Source organism: Podarcis vaucheri (genome assembly GCF_965113315.1).
Source record: "Podarcis vaucheri genome assembly, chromosome: 5".
Taxonomy (NCBI): domain Eukaryota; kingdom Metazoa; phylum Chordata; class Lepidosauria; order Squamata; family Lacertidae; genus Podarcis; species Podarcis vaucheri.
The window spans coordinates 77218794-77231294 of record NC_138763.1 but is presented as its reverse complement, the minus strand read 5'-3'; the positions used below and the strand labels follow the sequence as shown (position 1 = coordinate 77231294).

The 12501-nt window shown below is 40.8% G+C and overlaps 1 protein-coding gene across 1 annotated transcript in view; it reads right to left on the bottom strand.

Annotated features, from left to right (window-relative positions):
- CCDC6 (coiled-coil domain containing 6) overlaps positions 1-12501 on the bottom strand; it is a 34915-nt gene that overhangs the window by 17151 nt on the left and 5263 nt on the right. Inside the window, exons 2-3 of the mRNA XM_082222471.1 lie at positions 3329-3478; positions 363-491 (exon numbers count right to left, since the gene is read on the bottom strand). Coding sequence (XP_082078597.1) covers positions 363-491; positions 3329-3478 — 279 coding nt within the window. The remainder of the gene's footprint in view (positions 1-362; positions 492-3328; positions 3479-12501) is intronic.

The window sequence follows — 12501 nt, the reverse complement described above, 5'->3', positions numbered from 1 at the left end:
CAAAAGTGTTTAATGCCCAACATTTTTACCAGAGCTCAGTCAGCCTCAAAGAATTCACTGGCACAAATGCAATACAATATGGGTAGGGTTGCTATATTTCAAAAAGTAAAATTCCTGACACCCACAAATTTGCTGAGCCTTTTTGGGGAACAAACCCATATTGTTGAGCTCCTCCCAAAATAGTGATTTTAAGCTTTTGGAGCTGTTTCTGCTGCTTTTTACATCATGTTGCCATACATCCGGGTTTTCCCTGACATTTTGCTGTTTCGACAAAATCCCCCTGATGCCATTTTTGCACCCAGGACATCTCAGGAATTTTCCTTACATGTGGCAAACCTAAATATAGGTAATATAGTGTTTACCTGCTCCAAAGTTAGCTGCTTTGAAATGGTATCATTTTCCAGTTTTTTAATTTTCTTCATCAATTTGTTCACTTGGAATTCCTGCTCCTGTTCTAAATGCTGCTCGAGTTCAGCCTTTTCATGCTGTAGCTGTGATTGGAAGAGATAGTGAAACCCAAGACATAAGCAACTGAAGAGCTACAAAGCACTTATAAGCATCATTTAATTTATACGGCTTAAAAACAACAAGACTCTGAAATTGAATAAGAGACTGTTCCTAAAATGTGAAACATTAAGGATCTGTAAATTATGGTTAAGAAATAAAAGCAAATTAACATTGCATTGCATTTTGAAAGGATAGCTTCATCATTATAATTAATAGGAAATTTCTGTTGGGGCTCCTAAGAACTGGGGTAAGTGACAAGGCACTAAATATAGCAATGCATTTGTTGAAGGGATTGCTGAAGGGATAGCATAATGTTAGGAAAGCAACAATTAAAGCTGGTGTGCGACAGGAAGAAGGAGAGGGTAATGGAAGTGCGCTCAGCACCAGAATCTATTCCCCAGCACTCAATAGTTTATGAAGCCTCAAACGATCAGCTGAACTGGAACAGCTTCTACATAATGTTAAGGACACAAAAGAGCTAGCTAACTTTTTGCAGTCTGGGAAGAATGGGACAGACTTCAGCTCTCTTGTAACTCAACGACTTTTAAGAGCACAGAGAAACACCTAGCCAATCCACTCTGACCCACTGAGTACCTAACCAAACATGCAGGGGTCTATTAAAGTTTTGCTCTACATCATCAGTCTCTCTCTAAAAGCTTTTCTTCTGACAAGTACAGTCTATTCCAAGATGTCTGCTAATAGGGTATTTCCCCCCTCACCGTGCTTCTGCAGCACATTATCTATGGAACCAATTACTGTGCTACATAAACCTAATTGAACAAAGTGCCTTTACACGGCCAATAAATAAGTACACAGTATTACTAAAAGCAACATCCAGGCATTTTACAGCCCAGGCTAGCATAGTGTGTCATGACATGCTACTGTAAAAAATATGTTCTCACTGGAGGTGGGTCTAAGTAAATGTTCCTCTTGCATGTGAAAGTATACTTTACTTTTAAATTAAGCTGTCAGGTTTAAAGAGTATTTAAAATCAATACCTTCCTACACTAAAACTGAAAAGCTGATACATCAGTGTGTTTCTTACAACAAAGCAAATCATGCTGATGTGGGGAATTCTTGCCAAGCTGCTAACAGGAGATCTATAGCTCTCACACTGGCTGTTAGCTTTTGTATTTACAGTGTGCTGAAAAAATCCTTCTGGAAGCTTTTTCCAGATGCCTCTTTGAATACACGAGTCTAAGTCCCTACACAGTGAAAGGCAAAAGTTTAACAATGCATGTGTGCAAGCGTTATGAGACAGCTGCTTTGTTAACTGTTTTTGCAATGGAATGATGTACAGTGGTACCTCGGGTTACATACGCTTCAGGTTACATACGCTTCAGGTTACAGACTCCACTAACCCAGAAATAGTGCTTCAGGTTAAGAACTTTGCTTCAGGATAAGAACACAAATTGTGCTCCGGCGACGTGGCAGCAGCAGGAGGCCCCATTAGCTAAAGTGGTGCTTCAGGTTAAGAACAGTTTCAGGTTAAGTACGGACCTCCGGAACGAATTAAGTACTTAACCCAAGGTACCACTGTAGTAGCAATCAGGGACATTGGAAATCTGCTTGAGTGATCATGCCATGAAGAGCAGGACACAAAGAGACCACTACCTTGAGAAAGATTTCGAAAATCTTTTGAGATGCTGTAAATTAAGCAAATTAATGCGCAAACGACACAATTTGCAGAACTTCAAAATGAGGGTTCTGTGTTTACAGGTTCAGGAATCCTGTAGCTTAGAATTCCAGAATTCCTCCCAGCAATTTTCATAGTGGCCAAAGGGAGGAGGCTATGGGTCTCATGTCCCCAGGCAACTGATTTGCCATCTTGAGAACAAAATGCCTTGGGGCTGTTCTTATGCCTGGGAGGAAAGGAGTTTAATCTTTAATGCTTTAAAGCAAAAACATTGAAGGAAATGGTACAAGAACACAACGTTCAGAACATGCAACATCCCTAGCTCACATGTATTCGCTTTCATGATAGAATCAAAGATGGAACATGTGGGTCAGTTCAGATATAACAATTCCAGCTTAAGCCATGGTTGATTTAGCTGAGAACAAGATTGTGCCCACATGTTCATTTCGCCTTTGCCGTCACAAGCTGGCTTTAGAGACTGGTTTATGGTGATTTTAAACCAGGACTGGGAAACTTCAGGCTTGTGGGGGTTGGTGTATGTGGTTTTGTGCCTCTATGTAGTCCTTGTCACCCCCTAAGCCATGTCCCTACCCAGGCTATATCCCTCACTGACCCTATTATTCCATACCCTCCTCAAGTTGCAAAGTTAAGTTGCTATCCCATGCACATTTATTCTCTAGTAAGCATTACTGAACTTGGTGAGACTTACTTCTGGCTAAACATGCACAACTAAGCTCATTTAATAGTTTATAGCCCAATCCTATGCATGCTTACCTAAGAGGTCTTTCTCAGTTACATATCATTTCCTATTTAAAGATTTCAAACTACAGTACTGGGTTTTAAAAATTTCAAACTACAGGGTTTTATTCAATGTCCTCCAGTTCCATCATTACAAGGATTTCTCCTTGTGCAATGGAACAGTCTGCACCTTTCTCCCCCCACATGCCCCCTAAATATGTTCTGGATGTTCCTTCAACTCTCCGGAGCAGATCTGGCGATGGTGCAGGACACACACAGAGGGAGGGGGAGATGTCCTGTTGTGCCAATGTCAGTCCTTACACAAGTGCAATTATTTAGTTGAATACCACCCACAATTTTTGAAGCTATGACTTTCGTAATAGTGCCTCGGCTGAATCATCTGGTGGGTTTTTTGGGTCTGAAAAGTCATGCTGGAACGTTACATACCTGCATCAGCTTCCTTGAAAGCTCATTAGTGAGAAATTCTTCCTCTTTTTCATAGTTCACTGCAAGTGTCTCCTTCTCCTTCTGCAAAGCTTGAATCTTCTTAAACAGAGTATTACTGATAAATTCCTCTTCTTGCTCTGCCCTTGCTTGCTGTAAGAGAAACATGTCTGTTGTTGGTATTTTTTTAAAAAAAATAAAACCAGAAACCACAAGATGAAATGATCCAGTCACCAGCAATGAACTGGATTGTACCCTAAATGTTTCTCTGCTCAGTCCTTCCTTTTGCCACTTAGCCTAGAAAGGCACTGGGCACCAAGAGAAAAATGCAGTTGCTCTGCCCCCACTTTCATCAGATTCAAAGAGATGTGAAACAGCAGCGCTACCCATAAAACCCACATTACCCAAGTTCTTATCCAGAGATCCACAGAAAAGCAAGAAGTAATGCACACATTGCTGCACCAATGGACAAACAGTGCCTAACTCTGTGTGGACTGATGGTGATTGGGCTATATAAACTAACCCAAGCGAGTTATGCATACATTTAATAGATTCCTGGGTGTGGTCAGCTTTGTTTGTTTTCTTAAGTTCCCAAATAGACAGTGGGCTTTCCTATAAAAAGCAAAGCAGATCTGTATGCACAAGTCTTGGCCAATGCTGTGCAATGACCAAACCAGAGTGCGAATATTTTTAGCCATCACAAAACGCAAGCCCTTAGGAGAGTAAAGGTGATTTTGATAGACAATAAAGCCATGTATATAAAAGGACGGGGGGATGTGATGAAGTGACAGCAGGTCTCTTGACTACTTGAAGAGTCAGAGATCCTTCATCGCCTTTATACAGGACACACACCACATACGAGACAGGTGCCAGGATTTTAAAACATCAATTCTTTGGTCTACATTTATCAGCAGCTGGCTCAAAAAAAATCAAGGAGAAACATGAAGTGAAACATATTAATAGGAATACCTGTTTTCTATGTATAGTCAACTTCTACAGTACATAATGAAGTTTCAGAAATTACATTAGAAATAAAGGCCCCAGTGTGCATGTTTTAAACACAATTGCAAATTTTCTCAGCCCTAAGCAGTAACACTTGCATTAGGATTCAGAGAGCTCAGAAAGAGTGAGGGGAAGGTTTGCTTGCTGTTTACAGAACTGGATTGGGCCTCTAGAGACTTCAGCTTTCATTTGTGCTTCCAGTCTACTGCGGGATTTATGTGTGCTCTTGGAGAAGATTCACCATCTGATTCATACCGATTCCCTATCTGAGAAACTGACACAACAATGCACAAAGGTATCTGGAGAGAGAGAAAATACTGAAGTTCAAAATGTAATGTGAATGCTACTGCAAATAAGACAAGACAAAAACCTTTAGTAATCCAGTAGAACACCTAAACACTTGGTCTCACTTAGCAATACTTAACAGTTATTCACACATTTTCTCAGAGCAGGAAATTCAACAAAGGATATATAAAAAGAAACAGGGCAATTAGTAATTCACTATTCAACAACAACAGCAAGCACAAGAGTGGGGTGGCACTGGGGTTGTTGCAAAATGTGCAGCGACCCCAGGCCAGCAAAAAGACGAAGTATAAGATTGTGGCTGCAATTCTATGCACATTCACCTAACAGAGTAGGGCTTATTTCCAAGTATATGTAATTGGATAGGGCTGTGCCACCAATCTACATGTGTTCACAGCCCCCATGGTTTATTGATATTCTAGCAAAATATTTTGAATCATTTCTATTTATGATTCTATCATTTCTATTTACCAGGATCAGAAGAGGGAAGTTCAAAGGATAACCCTTAGCAGTCTAAGATGAAAATTATCAGCCACAAAATGTTTAATATGTGTTTTTTTTTGGGGGGGGGCGAGACAACAAAGGGAAGAAACATAATTTGGTGGTAGAAAAAAAAGGAAATAACGCCATATTTCCCTGAAATAACTGTTTGCCTCATTGCCCTTAACACTCTTCCTCCACTTGCTCAGCACAAGGAACTCCAGGTTATTAATTCCTCAGTATTTATCAATTCCAAAACTGATATTTGCTGAGTTTTGGCTGCACATTTTTCAAATCTCATATTGAAAACACCTCTTTTCTGCTTTTCAATTTTTCACAAGGTAAAAACAATGGATAGGATTCAGAACTGTCATGTTGTTGTTGTTGTGGTTGTTGTTGTTGTTGTTGTTGTTGTTGCTGTTGCTGCTGCTGCTGCTAATTTACTACTTATACCCTGCCCATCTGACTGGGTTGCGTCAGGCACTCTGAGTGGCTCCTCTCCATTGCAGCTCCATGGAAAGCTACACCGGAGAGTTTGTGGACCCTTGTGTGGTATGGGGGCAGGGTGAAAATCAGGCGGGAAGCTCAAGAGGGTTGCAACAAGGAGGGAAAACCAATCCAATTCAGTAATAAATGAAAGAACACAACATCCGCAACTAAAAATAATGTAAAATGACTTATCACCGAGTGAGACACAGCACTGAGGCATAAATGGGAATTGACCTGGTATGCTTCTGAGTCTTACTACACCCTGCGCTTTCAGTAGTTTATACAGCACTATAAATATATACAAATAATACCACTTTAAACAGTGGTATATTATTTCAAAGTAAAGAAGTTAATTGAAGCAATCATCTGCTACCTGCGTGTCTGAGAGGCTGTAGGATGCTTTGCCCTCTCTGTAGGCAAAAGCATCCCCATTGCAATGGGAAGCTCTGCAACCATTGCTCTATTAATACCAGCACTCTGGAGACAAGTTAGTAGCATAAGAAACATGATGTTGATCAGGAGATGCTTTGGATCTGTTGGATCCAAAGGTCCCTTGTTTTCCTGACACTCTCCTCTAAAGAGCTAAAAATTACATCAGCCCTGGAGATAGTGTAGTTGTAATCCCTCCTATTAGTATCAATGGGAGGGGGAAAAATTAAAGTCTGGTGTGTGTGTGTAGGGAAAGGTGTGAGAACACCCACAATGATTAGGAAATGTCAGTTTTTCCACCATGAAATCTCTGCTCCCACTCTTAAAAGTTGCTTATGATGGCTGAGGCATACAATGACAGCACCTTGTTTTTACTATGTGCCTTAATTACAGGAGACCGCCCATGTCCTATAATTAACCAAGCATGGTCAAAGGATTATTGCTCAGAATGTAGCAACTTTTCACTTTAAGCAGTGAATGATCATACTCACACCAACACCTACAGTAAAGGTAAAGGACCCCTGACAGTTAAGTCCAGTCGAGAACAACTCAGGTTGCGGCGCTCATCTTGCTTTATTGGCCGAGGGAGCCGGCGTACAGCTTCCGGGTCATGTGGCCAGCATGACTAGGCCGCTTCTGGCGAACCTGAGCAGCACATGGAAATGCAGTTTACCTTCCTGCCGGAGCGGTACCTATTTATCTACTTGCACTCTGACGTCCTTTCGAACTGCTAGGTTGGCAGGAGCTGGGACCGAGCAACGGGGGCTCACCACATCGCGGGGATTCGAACTGCCAACCTTCCGATTGGCAAGCCCTAGGCACAGTGGTTTAGACCACAGCGCTACCTGCGCCCCTCTCCAACACCTACAGTAGTGAACAGAAAAGTGAGTTCTATTTTTAGAGGGTAGGAGAATTGAAATAAAAATCCATTAGGTGACTGGCTAGTTGTGAAATCCAAGCTTAGCTTCTTCTATTTCTTTCACAACTAGTAAATTTCTCATTTTCTAAAAACATTTAAATTGGCAAACAGAGGAAAGCAAAACCTTGAATTCAAATTTCTGAGGTTGAATATGAGAACTAATAGAATAATAATAAGAACTAATAGAGTATGAGAACAAGCAAATGAGAACAAGTAACTACAGCTTTTACCTGTCACATTAGATTAACATTATTTTTCCAAACCTCCCCCCTGCAAACTGTGAAGGTGGGGGGGGGGGAACATTTCTGCTTTACACTGCAGAAAGAAAAAATCCTTGCCTAAAAATATAGAAGTAGCATTTTTTGTTATATGTACTAAACAAATGAAGGACAGTGAGTCACCATTCTCCAACACATAAACAGAATTTCGAGCTTGAGATATCTCTTTATTATAATAAATCAAAACGAGGCATGGACACTGGTGACCTAATGGCGCCTACATATGTTCTAAACACGTGATGTAAAAGCCAGATAAGTTTTATAATAAAATAATAATAAGGTGGCATTGGCTGTTTATATGTCGTGCTTTTTGAAAACCAAAAAAATTGTGATTTTTAAATGGATAGTGTAATTTGTGAGTTTGGACTCATCATGCCAAAAATTGGGTGAAGTCACGTCAAAGCAGTGTTTTGTTCTCTCATCTTGATTCAAAGTGGTGCTCAGTGCCCAAATGGCAGAAAAGTCCCCCACCTTCACTTCAGGAAATTTTGTGCCAAGTTTGGCAACAGTATCTCACAGGAGGCAGCTGAACCTAGCCCAGAAAATGGCAACAGCCATGTCAAAGTGTGGTTGCAGACTCCCATCTTGATTCAAAATGCTGTCCGGCATCCAAATGGCAACGAAGACCACTGCCCCCACCTTGGGAACCATTCTGCCAAGTCTGACAGTGATATCTCAAGAGATAGTCAAACCACTTTCCAAAATACACAGCAGATAGAAGCTCAACAACCCATGAGGTTGTGAACATCCCAAAAGACATTATCTTCCTAGTAGACCTAGGGCAGGGGTCTGCAACCTTTAAGACAAAAAGAGCCACTTGGACCCGTTTCCGAAGAAAAAACAACAACTGGGAGCCGCAAAACCATTGCGACATTTAAAACAAATATATCTCCGGAGCCACGATCTGACAGCGGGCGGGAAGGTGACGTCGGGACGGTGGGTGACTAACGCACGCACCGCCCCCATGCGACGTCACAGCCAGTACAGCGCCTGCCACAGTGAGGAGTGTCGGGGCGCACAATGCACCTCCTCCCCTCGCTAGTATCTGCCCCGGAGCCACAGCAAAGATGTAAAAGAGCCGCATGCGGCTCCGGAGCCGCGGGTTGCAGACCCCTGACCTAGGACTATGGTCAATCAAACCACAGACTGAGTCTAGATAGCTTGCTAGGGATGTCAAGGAAGCCAGGCTCAGAAGTGGTACCACAGATGACACCAAGAGGCAGATGCCATCATTGTGGCTGACACAACTGCATGAGATAACAGCAATTATATGCTTCATGTAACCATTTTGTGGGCACTACCCATGTGGTGGTGTGTGTGCATTGGCTGCTCAGTCAAGGCTTATGAGATCCATTGTTGTTGCCACTGGTAATTCACAACCCATGATTACTTCGGTCTTATAATTTTGCAACTGTTATCATTATGTTAATGAAACAATCTGCTTCTTATGCTTAAAAACTGTAGCCAGTAGTCAGGGATGACTGGAATTAGGGTCCAATAAAATGTGAATGCCCCAGGTTAGCTACTTTGCCTTCAGAATTCAACGTATAAACTGTAAAAGTGTAAAAACTGTAAAACTTATTACTTTTACACCCTTACTCACATGGTTATGGACAGGCACCCACTCATGGATATTTTGCTATTGATCTAGACACCATCCTCCCAACTCATGTTTTTCTCCCTTGCTGGCTTTTGTTATTTTGCAAAAAACAAATTTTTAAAAACCTAATAAAATATATTAATAAAAAACGTCTCTACCTACAGTTTCATACAAACTTCAGTTGGACTGGTTTACTAAACCGCCAAACATAATTTGCAATGCTACTTGGCCTGAGGCAGTAGAAAAGCAATGAAGCTTTGCCTGCCACTGGCGCCATGTTGCTATTTTTTTTTAAAAAAAGAGAAGACTTGTTTACTGACACATATGACACATTACCATTTCGAGATGAAAACGATAAAATGGTTTCGGATATCAGTTCTCTCCCCAATCTCAATATGCAAAATGGGAACCACTGAGGAGACAAAAGCAGAAAATGCCCTCCAAATCCACATTAATTGTACCATGCAACATACAGCTAAAAAAGGATTTAAAACAAAATCAAATAATCACCCATATCATAGAAATTATTTTATAGAGACTATAAAACTAGCTTTTCAGCTGGCTCTTTTTTTGGGGGGGAGGGTTAAGATTTCAGCTGCAGGTGTATGTAGGTTTACAATATTTTAATCTTGTTTTAAATCAGACCTCAGGCTTTGGAATAGAGCAATTTTAAAAATCCCAATTAATGCCACACACAAATCTATCAGACTATGGTGCTTGGCACAGATGCCAAGGGGGAGAACGGAAGGAGCCGCTTCCATATTCACCTAACTGCAGTTTTTCGTTTTCAGATTATAGCCTGTGTGTGTCTTGTGGCAGTGGGAATATAAAATGCGGTTTCAAAAATTATTACTGGGTTGTAAAGTTTGCTGGCCTACTATGACATCCACCCTGTGCTTGGTGAGCTTTGAACATGGCATTAATGGATCATTAGGTTGTTCCAGGCATTGATGTGACTCATACTGCTCTGGTGAGAACTCAATCCAGTTTTAGTTTGGCACAATTGTTTTCTTCTTTTCACAAAGTTTGCAGAACAGAAGCAGCCTAGAGCTGGCTGGCTGGATGATTGCGATAATTCTAGAGAGGCAAAGGGGGCAGCAACTGTGACTCTAACTGAGTATGTTTGTGTGTTTTATCCATTTGTATGTGCACATTTGTAAATAAGCAGATCAGTGCCATGAGCTTTCAACACTCTTTCCTCTTATAAGGAGCTGGTCCTATAAATATTGACTATACTAAGCTTCTTAAGGAAGTACAAAACATGCACAACTGGAAAAACAAGATGAAGAAAGTTGTGCTTTTTGGAGAAAATTATGCCTTCATAATGCAGAATAGTGACACAAATGGAAAACGGAGAGAGGAGTTGTAGTGTGCTTAGAAAAGAGAAAGAGGACCTGTGTGGCTGGCTGTGTGATATAGTTAGGCAACCAACAGAGGTTACCTTTCCCTCACTGTACTGCTCAGAGCTCCTTGCTTCAGCAGGGTACAGGAAAAACTACGCTGGCGCATGGAACCGTAGATGACCCAATAGTGCACACTCATACTTGAAACAGCAGGTTTGGCAGAATAGCTGGCATCCACTGGCTGAAACTGGAGCTAATTTGTATTACAAAATACAGGAAAATAGGGTGTGCAAACAAGTTGGAGAAACTTGCAACTTGATTCTAGCATATTGGTCGTGCTATCCATCGGAATAAACTTTGAACACTCTGCTTAGAAAAAATTGTTTGTGAAGTCGCACGTTTCCTTTTCACAATGCTTCATTTTGGGTGTCTGATGTCTCAATCCAAATCATGTGATGTATTTATTACCTTGTATTTTTCCAATGGAAGAAATTCATACTGATTTGAAGCCTTCTTCAATGAAGCTCAATCTGTTGGAGTAACACTGGTTTTCCGTACTAGCTTTGTAGACGCATTTGCCTTGCTTTGCAATGCTGCCTGCCTGCATTTAATTTTTACAAACTGTGAATTACATAAGGTTGCCTTTCGACACAGCACTAAATCATAGTTCTGTATGAATGAGCCTTGTGCTTGTGAACTCCCTTCTCATTCTTTAGCATGGTGGCGAGAAAAACATGGGAAGCATCTGGTTCCATTTTAAAGAGGTTAAAGTCTGATTAGCTTTTGCTATGGTTTGTCCAAACAAGCCAAGATCAAACCACCATTTCTGATCCTGGCTTGTTTGGATAAACCATAATTAGCCATAGCTCCTGGTTTGGAAAGAAAAAAATCACTTTCACAGGTTTAGTAACCCTGTGTGCCCAGCATGGTTTCACAAGTGCACCCCAGCTCCATTGCAGGCAAGTTTTGAAAACAGTTTGTGATATGACATGGAAGATTTATTTCTATGTTTTAAACATTGTACACTGCTCAATTACTCATCCAATAATTCTCTGGGTGGCGAACAAGAAAATTTAAAAGCCATACAAAAATTAATACAAGGCAAAACGTATAATCACAATAAAAAGTATAACCACAATCTGCAACTATATAAAAACAGCATTAAAAATCACCAGAAGATTCTAAATATTTAAAAAGCATGGCAAAACCACCATGATGTGGGTAACAGGCACGCATCTCTGGGAAGGGCATTCCACAACCAGAGCACCACCACCAAAAAATGTCCCTCCTGGGTAGCTACCACTGCCACAGCATTTGATTCTGGTGTGGGCACCAAGAGATGTGTGGGCACTCTGAAGATGATCTTAGGATCCAGAAACTTATGTCTAAGCGGAAACAATCCTTCAGGTAACTTGGCCTAAAGCTGTTCAGGACTTTAAGGTTAATACCAAAGCTTTGATTTGGTCTGAGTAATGGACTGCCAGCCAACGGAGATGGAGAAGCACACAGAAGCCCTGTGGTGCACCTAAATAGACTCTTTGGAGTGTAGCCTTGGAATATTTTCATTTCACTCTCATGTCTCCCCTCCTGCGGTGATCTCTTCATATATATAAATGATTCCATTTTATTAAAGACTCTTTCCCTTTTAACTAACTGGATCATTTGAACTTTGCCACATACCTTTTGCCTTGCCTAACATAGTCCAAGCATGGCTGCTCTTTTCAGTTTCCCAGAGAAAAGAAGCAAGTTTCAATTCAACTTAGAAGGCTATAGAATATGCATAACTACAGGTAAGATATGCACAATCTTCGCTCTTAAGTTGCAAGATATTCATCAGCTTTAATAATTAACATTTCTATTCTGTGTCTAGCAGCAAGCAGAGAGCAGTTACAGTTCCACTACATGTGGGAAGTATAAATAAGAACAAGTTACAAATTACCATATTTGTTTAACTGTTCTGTTGAGTCACTCCCACCCCTTACACTTTGGCATTCTTCCAGGTTCTCTCTGAAATTCCACTCTGTTTTGCTCTATGGATGGCGTATACAATTATTAAAATAATGCCATGCAGTCAGCAAATAATGCCATGCAGTCAGCAATACAGTATCATGAAACAGAAAGGGCAAGAAGGCTACCTTTGCTTTTTTTTTCTAACAGGACAAATTTGAATGAGCAACAACAACAACAAAGAGAGAGAAGGAGAAGGGAAAAATGTCAATGAAGAGAGGAAAAAAGATTTAACTACGTCCCTCAATTTGCCAAAAGTTGCTATTATTTCAGAGCAACTAGAGAAAGTTACTTGGCTCCATAGCTTTTCAGCTTGGGGTCTTCAC